The sequence below is a fragment of the Cyprinodon variegatus genome, unplaced genomic scaffold, assembly GCF_000732505.1.
Source record: "Cyprinodon variegatus isolate N-32 unplaced genomic scaffold, C_variegatus-1.0 Scaffold428, whole genome shotgun sequence".
Classification (NCBI taxonomy): Eukaryota; Metazoa; Chordata; class Actinopteri; order Cyprinodontiformes; family Cyprinodontidae; genus Cyprinodon; species Cyprinodon variegatus.
In genome coordinates this window covers 617,916-632,705 of record NW_015150881.1, presented here as the reverse complement: position 1 = coordinate 632,705, position 14,790 = coordinate 617,916, and the positions used below count along the sequence as shown (strand labels likewise).

The following is a 14,790-nucleotide window of genomic DNA, read 5'->3' as shown; positions in this document are numbered from 1 at the left end:
ATATTTACCAAGTTTCACAAACATTTAATAAAATATCTAAAAATATCAAACTTATATAACAACGAGTTTACTGAAACCATGTTTAAGTTTAATCAAAATATTTTTTCCCTTGGATCTAACTACTAAGAAGAAGAAAATAGATGATAAGGTAATGGATGAATGGAGAATGAGGAAGAATATTCCCTTCAGTTGCTGTTAGATGAATGAAAGTAGCTAGAAACATCTCAGTCAACGACAGCATTAAAAATACAGAAGGGGGATAAGGGTGGCTGTCATGTAACAGTGATGCATATAATGGTATAAAAGGTGTTCACAATATATTACATCAGCCACTAAAATGGGAATTCCTAAAGCTGACATGCTGGTGTAGATACAGAGCAACAATTCAGGTTAGAGTTCCTGTATGCCATAAAGCAACTGTAGCACATTATATACATTATTGTTTTTGGTTTTTTGCATTCAAATAATTGTACTCTTAAGAGGGGATGTCAAGATGACAGAAAGAGTGCAATAGGACATTTTCTCCTGAGGAAGTTGAGTTGCTCGGGTTTCTTTTGGATATTACATTTAAATGCAACATGTACCATGACACAGTTAGAATGGATACAAGTCTTCCTGAAATTGGCTTCTTTTAATCAAAATACCTGTTGTGCAATAGTGCAATCAAGGGTCAAAGGTCAGATAAAAGGAAATTCTGGGTCTGCTGATGACCTAATTCCATTCAGGAAACAGAGCAAAGAATACTCTTTTTTTCCTCAAGATAAGGAGATGATGATTTTAGAAGAGACCGAATTTAAAAGCAGGGAAAATTCAGAAGGTCATCAACAAAGGATCATCATGAGAAACAATCCTTACATATTAAAAGTAAAACTGGCCTGAATCGACACATGAAAGGTTATGAATATACTGCAACAAATATTAAAAATCAAAAACTATATAAAGAAATGTTTTTTTCTTGAAGTATTTGAAAACATCTTTCGACTTAAGTCACACTCATTTGTTAAAATAAAACCAATGATTATTCCTATAATATAGTGCCATTTAAAATATCTAAACAGAGACGAGTAAATCAGAGGGAGACTGATAGAGCCTAGTCATAAATCAAAGAAAAGAAAAAATAATGTAAAGACATTTACTCCATAACGTCAGGGTTCTACAATCATTTGATATGCTTTAATGGATTAGGTTCCATGAATATATCTAAACTAAACCTTGTCGACTAAATAAATTTGCTTAAAGTTTGAGTTTACTCTTCTAAAGAATGTGATAGCCAATATATTAACTCATCTTTTCTCTAAGTATTATCATAACTGAAGAAGCAGGAGAGGCAGTAACAGATCTAGATTTAACTAGTGAGATAAAAGATTAAAAATCAATTAGGCAACAATTTACTTTTTTCAATTGTTTTTAACTGTTTCATTGCAAAAAGGAACCAAACAGAACATCATCTATCTACAGTAAGTAAACATACACATTATGGATTTTTATTTTCAAAGATCCAAATATAAGATTTATTGTAGTCTTCTGTCTTTATTTATTTTAAGTGCGTTTATAGAAATGACCTTTATTTCAACTACAGATTGTTTTTTAAAAAGTTTATTAGGGGTTGTATTTTTTTTTGGATGTCTTTAGCAGTATAATTCTTGGCTGATGGTTAAAGCTTTAAGCTATTAAAGGTCCACCTTAATTTTCAGAGTCCCTCTAAACGAAGTGGCTGAATTTAATTTCCTGCTAAAAGTGTCTCATTGCTCTTTTCATTCTCGCCTTTTTTTCCCCTCAGACCAAACAGCCCCAGCTGTGGTCCTCAACATTGCTGCTATGTGGAGACAGTGGGGGAGGGAAACTAGGGGGCTATGCCTATGTTTGTGTCACATTCAGATAATGTGTTTTTTAGGGGTGGGTGGGAAGCAGAACAAGGTCTTTCCCAGATGTGTCTGTTTAAAGGGGTTAGGGCTCTGGAGTGCTCAGGTTATCAATGTAGATATCTAATGAGGGATGTAAGAGTTGCAGAGGTCTGGACACTGCTGTTTGTAACTGGTCCATTAAAAATGATCCAGATCTCATTCTAAAGGTTTGCTAGCATTTAGAATTAGATCCTGGTTTTAGTTTATGTTTTGTTGATATTTTGTCAATGACATTTTTCCTAAAGGTTCAACTAAATTAGGGCTGCAACTAATTATTATTTTGGGAATCCATTAACCTGTCGATTACTTTATTTGGATTACTCAATTAATAATAGGGTGGCCATACATTCCTTAAAAATGACTTTTTATGAAATTAAAGCAGGTTAAACTTTTCCACTTAAGGAGTTCTGCAAAGAGAATATTGAAAGACGAAAAAACTGTTTTTTTTTTAATCTTGAATGCCAAATGTTGATATATTTTTGTATAAGTTTGGTATAGTTAATGCTCTAAGTTGGTTTCTCTATCATCCAGAGGCATGTTTTAGAGTCTCCATACTCCAGTTAATGATTAATTGATTGCTAAATTAGTTGACGATTATTTCAATAATCAATTAATCTCAATTAATCTCATTAATTGTTTCAGCCCTAAACTAAATTGTAAATGAACAAAATGCACTAAAAGTTTCTTTTATTAAGCATAATGCTTTGCAGTGTTAAGACTGAATGTGTTGTTTCCATGCGCAGTCTTTTTCCCAAACACTGATGGTAAGCTGTGAATTTTATCCTATTTCTTTTTACTGTAAACATTGTTAAAGGTGGACGAACATCATATTATTTTATTTCTTATCGGCCAGGAGAGTTAGATGAGGAAAATAGAACACATTATTACCAACCAATTCGTTCAGCTTCAGTTTAAAGTCAACACCAGGGTTACTTTTTGTATGAAATTTGAGGTTATGATTGGTTGGAAAATTCTTTTTATGCAGCAAATTTTAAAGCATCTAACTTTCCGAATGTATTTACAATAGTAGTCATTCAAAATTTCCCCACTTTCCTTGATAGGCCCTTGGCTGGTCCCCCACAATTCCTTTTTAAACATCAATCTTTGTACTAAAATATTCCGTCTGTCGTGATTTGTGGACATTAAGATCTAAAAAGAAGCGCCATCTCCTGGTCAGACCCTGTAATTCAGTGAAAGGGTGAAGTCAGGAAAAAAATATGCATGCCCTGAAGAAGGCCAGTGGCTGGAAGTTGGATGGGATTTCACTGGGAGCTACAGGGAAGTGGTCTGCCATTTGGCTGGGGTTTGACTAGGAAGGGCCATTTTGAATGGCTGCTACTGTATATATTATTTATATACAGTAGCAGTAGTTGAGAAATTTAGTTGTTACATTGGCTCAATTTTCAAAAAGAAGAAGAAGGTGCCAAAAGGAAGAAAAGGTTTACGTCCATATATATGACAGCTAAAGTCTCTTATTTAACAGGAATATTAAACATTATATGTTTAATCAAAGAAGCAGTAACAGTTTACAGATATCATACCTGAATGGTATAACCCAGCTCTCCTAGGGCCAAACCACTGAGCTGTGCTAAGGTTAACCGATACAGTAAATACTCACATACACACACATTTCCAAGCCTCAAAAACTGAAAACAACATTTTCATAATAGCAGGTTCAGCAAGTGCTCATTTATAGCTGCACTGTTGCAAAACTCAAAGCCAGTCAAGCTGCTGCAGCACATACCTACAGCCCTCCATACAAAACCCCAAACGATTGTATTTCAGAGGTCTTCATGAGCTTCTTTTGTTCTATAAAAGTGAAAAGTCTACAAAAATAAAGACAGGAGTTTATTTTTCTGTTGAAGAGATGACCAAAAAAATACTTTCGTGCTTTCACAGCTTGCAAATGTAATCCTTTAGCAATTGTATGAGTTTTTCCAAATACTTTTTTTTTTAATCTTCCTCTGTCGCTTTCATTATCTGTGAGTCAGTGCATCTTTGCTGAAATTAAATATTCATATATCATCAACGCTGACGCAGCAAACATAAAACTGGTTGTCAGTGACATGTTGAGAAGCGCAACATATCCGCGTTGTATTTTTACCTCGGCCCACACGCTGAGCAAAGTGCCAGCTCTTGGCCTTGAGAGGCACACACACTCGCAGAATCACAGACATGCATGCAGACACACACCCTTAAACATAGCAGGTCAGGCGCAGGCGACCGCTGCGGCAGCCGCAGAACATAAACAACTTTCACACACTGTGTGAATCAACTTAGCATTTCAGCATAGCTTTAGATAAATATATTCAACCGCACATATAAATATATGCAACCATAATTACTCCCAAAGACGCGCAAATGACCATGACTGGAAGTCAGTTCCCACAGTTTCAGCAGCGTCGCAAGCCCAGCATAACAGTACTGGGAATCCAAAGCTCAGTTTACGGAGGACACTGGGAGAAGCTAGGGGAAGGTGCTCAATGACAACAAACAGTGGTTTGTTGGGTTGAATGCAAACCAGAGCATTCATGTGTGCTGCTGAAACTATTTTGTGGTGAAGAAGTAACCAGAGAGGAAGAACCAGTTTCAAAATATCTGCTTAGGCCTTCTTCAGTCGGTCATTCTCACTTTCTCCTCTAGCAGACCAAAACACACACCTCTCTCCCAGGAGGCAGCAGCTGTTAGGGTGATAATCTCCATTAGCTACTGAACTGGCTGCTAGAGACAGGGCCGTGCAAATTTTGTCCTTCGTTCTCCTGGCACCTTTATCCAAGTGATACCTCCACATTTTGTCACAAAGAGCCTTTTTTTTTTTACACATTTAAATCAATTAAAGCATCAATTAAGGCATCTTTGAATTGGACTCTGTACATTTAAACAAGTTGGTTTTATAAAAACACAAAATCCTTTAAAGCATTTGCATTTATTTAAGCTTTGTTACAGTGGTTTCTTTTTCTTAATTTCTATAATTAAAAAAAATTTAATGGAGAAATAAATATAAGAAGAAAAAAACAAAATGACTTACAGTCTGTGAAGCTTGGCTGTTCCCAGGAAAAGTAGCTCAGGAAACACGGCCAAATTATTCCGATTCAGTCGGCTGTAAGAACACAACATATATTAGAAACCTGTTTCATTTACAAAAGAGTGGATATATATGGGGACAACCTGCATTTCAAAGAATGTTCTGTTTTTTCCTGGTGTCCACATTTGTGGGCTTTAATGAAGATTGGGGGTAAGATTTTTAACAGACATGTGGGCAGATCTTTAGGCAAAACCATTTAAGATTTTTAGAAAGCCTGGGAAGAAATTAATTATTAACAGTACAATTGACATACTCTGAAATTCTTTTAGATATTTCAGACAGATTACTTTACAGCTGTAAATGATTGATATCATTGACATCTAAATGTAAAATCATTCTGGTTCTAACAAGAAGACTGGTTCTGACTAGAAATAAAGTAGGTGTCCCTCAAAATATATTAAACTAATGAAGAATGGATTTTGAAACAAATATACATATTTTTTTTATTTATAGTTGACAAAATCCTTAATATTCTATATTTTCTTTAAAAAAAGAATGAAAAGTTCTCTGTTAGCATCACATAAATCACACAACTGTAATATCTGCTGGCCAGTTTTCCACAGGCTACCTCTGCCTCCCAGATCCACTGTATTGGATTTAGGTCATATCAGTGATCTAGCCAAACCAAAACGATAATATTACTTTTAGTAAGTACAAACATCCAGCCCAAAGGGAAGGGGTGTTGGAATAGGGGTAGTCAGTCTGGTCAGTGGTTATTTTAAGAGAGGCAGGGTACACCCTTGACAGGTTGCCATTATAGGGCATCACACACACACATCAAGTACAAGCACACAGGCAGACACCTCTTCAGACAAAATAAATCCATTGAACTGTGGGAAGAAACAGGACTTCACAGATAGAACACTTCTTGCAAAAAAACTGGATTGAAAATTAAACCCGTAAATTTTCTTTTTTCAACAAGGCAACGGTGCTAACAACTGCGCCTGGATACGTCTGCATAAGAAATATTGTCTTAAAATTAAAAGATTACTTCAAACCAAAATTTGATGGTAGTATAAATTATTTTTTTATTAACTGTGCATTTATGCAGTTTCCCATGCAAAGAAACAATACCATGCCGATTGGCACCCTAATGGTCCCTGTAGGGATAATTACATTTTATATTTTTCAGTGCATTTTTTTTTTTATTAAGGCCTTTTATGCATTTTTGAGAAAAAATTTTAAGCTTTGCAGACAAAAACAAACACACGACTGATAGATACTTTTTAAAAACGAATATATTCATGGCTGTGTACATTCATGGAAAGGTTATTTGTTATTTAAGCGGTTGAATATAGCCACCAAACAAACACTGAACCTGTGAAAGATGAAGGGAAGAGAGGGGGGGAGGAAGGTGAAGGGAAGGGGTTTGGATGAAGGGGGTGATGGGGAATGTTATTTCCACAAAGACGGGGGAGAAGAGACGATGTGGGAAAAACAAACAGGCAGTCTGGCTGGACTACCGAATGTGTGAAAAGGACCCCACAGAATAAACAAGGCCCTCACAGGGGAAGAACCCACAATAACTCATCATCACACTCACACACACAAACACACACAGAGACAGAAGAGCTAAGAGAATTCGGGCGAGTTTAATAATCTGGGTGCGATCATTTAACCCCAGTTGAGAGGAGTGAAGAGGTTTGTGTGCCAGTTCATGTTGGTGTGTGTCCGAGTCTTAAAGTGAGTGAGAGAGGAGTGAGGCGACAGAGTGACACAATGAGAAACAGGCTGCTGAAACAGTTTAACCCTGACACACACCCACACTTACACACATGACAGGGTCAGCTACGGATGCTCTCTGGGCTGCTACTGGACACGGATAAAGCTGCTACTGGACACGGATAAAATAAAATAAATATGTGTGGGAAAAAAAGGCTCAGTTTTAATTAAAAATATATGTGGCCAATTAGAAGTCAATCACCAATTGTCATGCTACAACCCAAGACGTTAATGATTTGGGATTAATGTGAAAGACCAACAAAAAGCAGCAGATAGTCTTGAAGTGGAATGAAAAGTGTGCACATTTATATTGGGCCTTCCAGAATCTGGTAACCCATTCTGTCTCTTTACAGGCAAAGCTGGTAGAGACATACCTCCGAACAACTGTAACTGCAATCAAAGGGTGTTTGACAAGGTTCCTACTCCTTTGAAACATTTTCTAGACTTGCACAAATTAGAAAAAATACATGCAGGTTTGTTAATTTTGCAAGGGGCTATTTCGTTAACAAATAAAACCCTCAGAGTTGGTCTTGTATTATACATCCATGAAAACACAAACTCCATTCAAGAATTTAAAGACCTGTCATTTTTTCCCTCATTGACTTTCCCCCCTCCTAACTGTCTTTCACTTCTTTTTAAATCAGTATAACACGGCTTGTACTCTCCTTAAATAACATCACCCCCCTGCATCCGCCTTCCACCCCAGAGTGCACGGACGTAGGGTGATGCCCGCGCACACGCACTCACATTCATGTTCCCCAGTTACATCAGAGGCTGCTTAAATATTTAACGCCCAGCAGAAATGATGTTTTTAAATTATTCACTTCTCTTCCGTTAACACTCGTTCTTGCAGCTAAGAGCCCCACATGGTCCCAGAGAGAGAGGCCCACTCCCCTCTGCAGCTCCTGCTCGGCCATCAGAGCCCGTTAGTGGGCTAGACATCCCCCTGGGAGGGTGTGTGCTGGAGTGGCCATGCTAGAAAGGTGGTGTGAGCTCATCCTCTTAAAATAGTCTCACAATGCTGTCAGACTTCAAGAACCAGATAATGAAGTAGGAAAACACAGAAATAAAATCTTGTCCTCTACTCTAAGCCTTGGTGAGTCTGAAAAATGCCATATTGATCTGATAGAGTATTGATCTGATACCCTGCCTGTTTTCAAGTATTTAATCAAATTAAACAAATAAATGATTCTTGAAGTTTGCCAAATTCAGCTTCTTCTAAGCACAAAATCTTCCCTGTGGTCATAAATTATTAATTTCAATTATTGAAAGTTTCCTCCTTGTTAGGCTGCTTTTTTACCTGGTTTTCAATAATGCAAAGTATTGTAAATCTCTCAATACAGCATGGATCGGAGGAGCAACTATAGATTACAGCAAATAATTCCACATTAGACTTTTAGTATGAACTTTTCTTCATGTATTTATTGTCGCCTTTGATATCACTTGTTTTGCTATTTTCATGTCCAGTTTTGTAACATATTTTATCCAAGGCAGTTGTCTCCAATGCCAGACTTATAAGGAAACAAACTCCACTGATCTTCTTTAAAATAATTCCCATTTCTCCAACAATATTGTCACTGCACCATCTTGTACTGTAAAGTTCTCACAAAGCCACATTCATATGCCATTTCATCTCATGAGCTGGATGGATCGCTAAAACCTCCAAAAATTGATCAATAATTGAGTTTCTTGTTATAAAACAAATGAACATGGCAGGAGCAAAATATCAAGCATTTTACCAACTGGAACTTTGACTCACTCTTTCGGAATAATGTTCACAAATTTAAGCCTAACCTTTCAACACCGGGCAGGATCTATTCATGTTTCATTACAGCTATAGTGTTATGTCTGCAATTTGTACTACATATAATGCTAAATATGACCAGGGAGTTTTTTTTTTTGTGTGTGTTAAATCCATTCAAAACTGCAGTCTGACTTCTGTGCATTGGGTGTTTCTCTGTCAGCAGTGGAGTTCACATGGGTTTTTCTTCCCTTCTGGTTAAATATGGTTTTCTTGGCACTACCAACCTGATTGCCTCTTTGCCCTGCGAGGTTGGCTATGGTCATAAAGTTAAATAGAAATGATGCACTATTTCAATGATCCGTAAGGGTAACCATACGCGTGTTAATATAACATAAATAGAAGCTACAAATTCTTCAAGATTCCTTGCTCTGTTTTGTTTACATCAACAGTAGAGGAGTGAGAAACTAGCTTGCCAGCAGCTGGAAGGTCCAAATCATGTTGCATTTCCTGTTTCACATATTGAATTTATAAAACCTGGAATGTACCTTCAGACCACTGCTTTATTTTCTGATAATCTTGTTATGGGATTGTTTATATAATCAATGATTAACAGATGTTGCATTAAGAGAAGCATTAGTTTGTTCTGCCGTCATGTGTGAGAGCATTCATTGTTTTTTTTACTGCCTAGTCTGGATTCATTCTTTCATGGAAGGTTTCCTCTATCCTCATTTAAAAGAAATAACATTTGACATTATGACAAGTACAACAAGTACAACAAGCATGAGGGTCATTTCTCTAGAATTTCTTGACATCAGAATAAAAATTAATTCAAACTAACACATTTAAAAATAGGCCCAGATAGTCATGAGTAGAATGGTGGACATGTTATTGATAATACTGTATATGCCTTTTAATTTGACAATGATAACTCCATATTGCTGAAGTGTATCTACCCTTGGTTCGGATGGGGTAGATCAGTCTTGTCCAGAGTTAGGTCCAGGGAACATTTATGACCCGCATATTTATATTGTGTGGACTGATTTTCAAAATTACTACAACATTTGACCAACCAGCAGGCAGTTGTTGTTTTTACAGAAATATTTTCTTTTTTATGAAAATGGACCCATATTCTGTTCATGTTGCTGTGAATATCCTATGACCCTACAATTGTGGAAATTATACGACTTTAACTGTTTTAAAGCAAAGATGTAATATCTTTTTTTTTATTTCAGCTCAAATATTAATTACAAATCCATATTCTCCCAAAAATTTTATTTCTATTTTTATTGTATGAATTATTCCATATTCAAGTGTAGTCCAAGTAATGCATTGGAAAACAATATAAATTATTTTCTTTATATCAATTATATAAATGATAAATAATTATACAACACTGACATAAGTAGATTAAAAAAATGTTATAAAGAAAATTTTATACAGTAGAATATTTATTTTGATAAACTATTAAGCCAAAGCTTCCTTAAAATGACTTTTTACGAACTTAAACCAGACCAAATTAAAACTGTTCCATTTGAGGAGTTCTGGAGAGAGCTTATTGGCAGTCAAAAACATTTTTTTTTCATCTTAAATGCGAAATGTTTATATATTTTTTACAATTTTTGTAGAATTACTGCTCTAAGTTGGTCACTGTCAGCTAAAAGCATGTTGTTAAAGTCTCTATACTTTAGTTAATGATTAATCGATTACTAAATTAGTTGAAGATTTTAATAATTGATTAATCACAATTAATTTTTTCATCCCTAATATCCACTAAGAGTTGTACACAAATGCAAAGGTGAAGATTAACCATCTCTCTCCAACTAGTCTAAAGGGGCTTGAGCTCTTTTGTGAATAAAAGTATTTCCTTTATCATTTTCCTTCAACTTCATTTTCCTTCCACTTCACAGAAACTCCCACAAACCATTGGTCTGACAGCTGTAGCTTTAGCAAGGTGTAATCTATATACTGAATATGCACACTTAAGTCTGTTTGTGCAAAATTGCCACTCAGCAGCCCTTTAACCATGTTTTCAGAGTCTTACAGACAAGCTTTTAATGAAAGGCACACCATAATCCTCTCTTCTTTCTTATGAATTAAAAAAAATCATGCATACCCCTGTGTGCATACACAAAACTAATATGTGGAAAGTACAATTCAAAAGAGGTTTTTTTCCCCTTTTGATAGCTGTTTTGGGTTAACTATTTGGAAGTTGTGGGGATGAAGCAGATAGTCTATTATGATTCCTTCAGGGTTCTTGTCTCTGCCCTATCACGCCTAGCTTTTCTCTCTACTGCACTATAGCTGCTCTTTGTTGTCAGAGAGGGGTACTATGTGGACCACTGCAGGGAATATGCTAGTTGTTCACTTGAAAACAATGCAAGGCACTTTATGGCAAAGACCTTCTTGGAATTTCTGCACAGAACTGTGGACAAGAAGGGGACATTTTCACCGCGTTTGAATGAATCTTCTCAATTTCCATCCTACAGAGCTAGAGTCCTCTCTCATCTTAAGAAGTAACTTAAAACACATGTCTGCACAAATAGCAAAACTATGACTCTCCAATAATATGTTGTCACATAACATGGTTGTCCTGTCATGGTGCTGTAATGCAATGCTTCTAGCTTGGCATGTTCAAAAACACTAAGACGGAGTCAGTCATCAATAACCCCCCACAGCTTCCAGACAAAGGCGCAACTCTGTAGTCTGGAGTTGGGGGGTCATTTCAAAGGCCTCTGTCGTCTTAGGGCCTAGAAGGGGCTGGAGGGGCCTGCTGGGCGCTGCTGCCCAGAGTAGAAGACCCAAAGCTTGGCTGATGGATCCACACTGACTGCCCCCCATGGGGTTGGAGAACAGCTTCCATTCTCATCCTCTTGTGCATCTGGCTCTGGAAGGCTAGCATTGCAGGGCTGGGTCAGGTGTGGTTCAGTTGCCTTAAGGGACGAGGGTTAGTTTGGGCTTGGGGGAGAAGCAGGCATGTCACAACACACTCATGCACACATACAGACGCATGCGTGTGTATGTATAGACTCACATAAAGGCATTCGCTTACCCAAAACTGCTCTGTCAGAACTGGTTTTATCTGGGTTTCTGTGCCCCCCCCCCCACTCTAATGCTTCCGCTAGCCTGTCATTCATCCTTTAACCTCCTTCATGTTTTTGCACCCTTGTCAACCATCTGGTTTTCTCCGCCTATTGTCCTGTGTATATAGGGATGTCACACATTGCTAACTAAAACCCCAGGGTTACAAAATCAGAAGGGTAGGAGCTCCTCATCATCTATTATTGCATGTTGTAGGATTAAAGCACCTTCATTAGTTAAGGTTCGATTGACTGTCCCCATTATTAGATACAAATGAGAGTAAAGTGCATGTTTATGTTCAGAAATAGGAAATTTAGGCCCCGTCCACACGAAGTCAAAACGAACACGAAACGCTAATATTTTCCAGAACGTTTGTCGTAAAGACGGAGACGTAAAATAAATGTGATCGTCCACACGAATGCATGAAAACGCTGCAAAATGTATGCCAGGCCTGTAAGTGGCGCTGTCGTGCCAAAGCAAAAATAGGCGACGAAATGTTGGGCATGCGCACTAATATTTATACATGGTTGCCCTGCGGGTCCATTTTCGTGGTTCAGTCAAATTCAGGTGCTGAACTATGTTTTCGATATTGCTCTGTTCTTCCTGGAGATATTCCAGAAGAAGAAGATTCTGTTGTAAGCCCGACAGCAGGGTGAGTAGCATGAGCAGCAACCATTCAACACAGTACGGCGCCATTGTTGTTGTGATACTGTGTCGCGCATGCGTGTTTAAAGGTGACGCTATGACGCATGCGTGTAAAAAAAAAAATGCAGTTAGAGCTTAAAGATGGAAACGCGAAAACGGCGTTTCAAAATCCTCCCACTCTGAAGGCTGAATAAAAACAAGATCGTTTACAGACCCCCGAAACGCCGGCTTCGTGTGGATGAGATGCTGGTTTGGTGAAAAATTTGTGCGTTTAGGCCAGGGTTCGTCTTCGTGTGGATGGGGCCTTAGGAGCAGGAACCAGGCAGTTAAGAAAACTAGTCCTCATTTAGTAGCTGTGAAACTAGATTGCAGATTACAGCGGAAAGCCCTGGATTATTGTTGAATGAACAGCTATAAAGCCTTCTGAATAATAGGATTCTTTAAATGTCCATTTTTTAACCAGTGAGGGCAATTAGCATAGGCATGGGCCAGGTTGCTAGCATCAAGGTCTGATGCTATACTGTTTTAGTTCCTTTTAAAAAATGTTGCATTGAAAGCTTCTTTAAAAAGCTTTAGATGAAAAATATTGGAGAGACCAAAACTTCTCAGATAGGATGAACATTAGAGTCTGCATTATCTCCCCCCCACCTAGTGCTGCTTAACATCAGTCAGCTGGCCAAAAAAACAATTTCTCTCCTCAAAGAAAGACAGACTTTGCAGTTGATAACCATAATTTGGTTGCAGAAAATGCAGACAGTCAATGTATAGCAAATAAGGAACTACTGTCACTCTTTTTGAGGATTTAACTATGAATTTTGTTTTACATGTGGGTGTGAAAGCTCATATACTGGAAAGTTGTTTTGCTGAAGGTTATCAAACTGTGTAGATCTCACACCATCCCATAGTTACCTATACGGGTATTTTCATAGCAACATTTTTGTCAAGTGAACATTTTTAAACAAATTCCTCTTATGGTCAATGTTTAGTTGCTGATAAACACCAGCCCATGCAACACTTACAAGGAGAGCTCTTCAATGACGTTGGATTTCTGGCTGATAGCAAAGGAATTTGCTGGTCAGGTGATAAGACAAGGTTTCAGCATATCTGTGTTTTCAGGCAAAGATTATATCTTAACTGATCTTTAAATTGGAAGATTCTGAGATTAGATAGAGTGAGGCTTTGGTAGATAATGGATCTTTTCTCATTTCAGATTTTCAGCTGCGAGCGAATAACACATACTGCTGGATCAGATATTAAACCAGACGTGGCCCGTTTAAAGTGGTTTTGGGTGAAGTCATTGACATATCCAGAAAGGTTCAGATTATAACTGTGGCCAGTGTACATGTGTTTGCATGTTTTAAAGTACTCTAACGGATTAAAAACTTAAACAGCACTTTCAGTGTAATAATTGGTGGTTGAGGTAATTTTATTTTCTTTTTCCACTCAGAATCTGGCGCCTGTGTCATTGTGCTGCACACTTCTTGTTAATCTGTATGTTGTTTTTTTTTCTATTTTGCATATTCATCCCTGTGCACCATGCATGCTTGAGAGAATAAGTGAGTTTACTGTGTGGTTACTGGCCTCCAAGCATCTGTTTACGACTGCAAGGATTATCGCCACGCTGCAGTGTGACATTAACTCATTGGAGTCACTCTCACACCTCATACCACTGGCCACTCAGTCTTCATTCATTTTCAGCCAGACTTTGACAAGTGACAAATGAGTATGGAAGTGGCTGTTTATGGCATCTGCATGCACACGCCCAAAAAAGACAAAGCTACATTCTTTTTAGGTCGAGAAACAAAGAGGCTCGGCAAGGCACAGGCACTGCAAAACAGCAAATGAAGCAAATCCTAAGGTATGTGGTGCTGGCAGAGCTTTGCAAGTTTGAATAAACATGTAATGACTAAAACTACAAACATTTCTCAAATGAATGTAAAGGCTTAACTATGAACAAGTAAAAGGAAGTGATTAAACAGAGCAAATAGTTCTTACTTGCATTTGTTGCACAATATTTCTTTCTCAAGATTTATCTTAAAAAAGGGTCAAATTGAAGAGTCAATTTTCTTTGTGAATGCTTTACCTGCTATAGAATTAAATCCTTGGCCGATATTACATTATTTTTCATGATGGTCTTCTTTATCAAACTGTTAGTAACACCGCATGGTAAGCATAAGGTATATAAACCACTAAAAAATAAATCTAGTGTTATGTAGGAGTCAGGGTTGTTGTATAAGGAGTCAGGGTTGTTGATTTGCTTGTAGCTTTTAGAACAAACACAGCATAGAAAACCTATAACCTCATAAAAAAAAAACAGTCCCCAAATCTCAACTCCTCTTGCAATTTTTATTAAAAACATGAAAATGTAAAACACAATATCAACAAGGTAGCCTAATTTTCTTTTAATTGATTAAAGCTACCTGAGCTATCTCTATAGTAATGCTGCTATAGGCTTAGACTTCTGGAGGACATAGGGACCCCTATTTCATCATTCAGCCTTATTCTAGCTCTATTCTCTCTCTCTGCAGAAACTGCTAGTTCAATCTCTACCTACAACCTTATGCTCTCTCCTCTTAGGCCCCGTCTACACGAAGTCAAACCTTGGCCTAAAC

The 14,790-nt window shown here is 37.5% G+C and overlaps 1 protein-coding gene across 2 annotated transcripts in view; it reads right to left on the bottom strand.

The window, feature by feature from the left end:
- slit2 (slit guidance ligand 2) overlaps positions 1–14,790 on the bottom strand; it is a 125,902-nt gene that overhangs the window by 98,527 nt on the left and 12,585 nt on the right. For both annotated transcript variants that reach the window (XM_015388575.1, XM_015388574.1), the window contains exon 4: positions 4,933–5,004. In XM_015388575.1, coding sequence (XP_015244061.1) covers positions 4,933–5,004 — 72 coding nt within the window. The remainder of the gene's footprint in view (positions 1–4,932; positions 5,005–14,790) is intronic.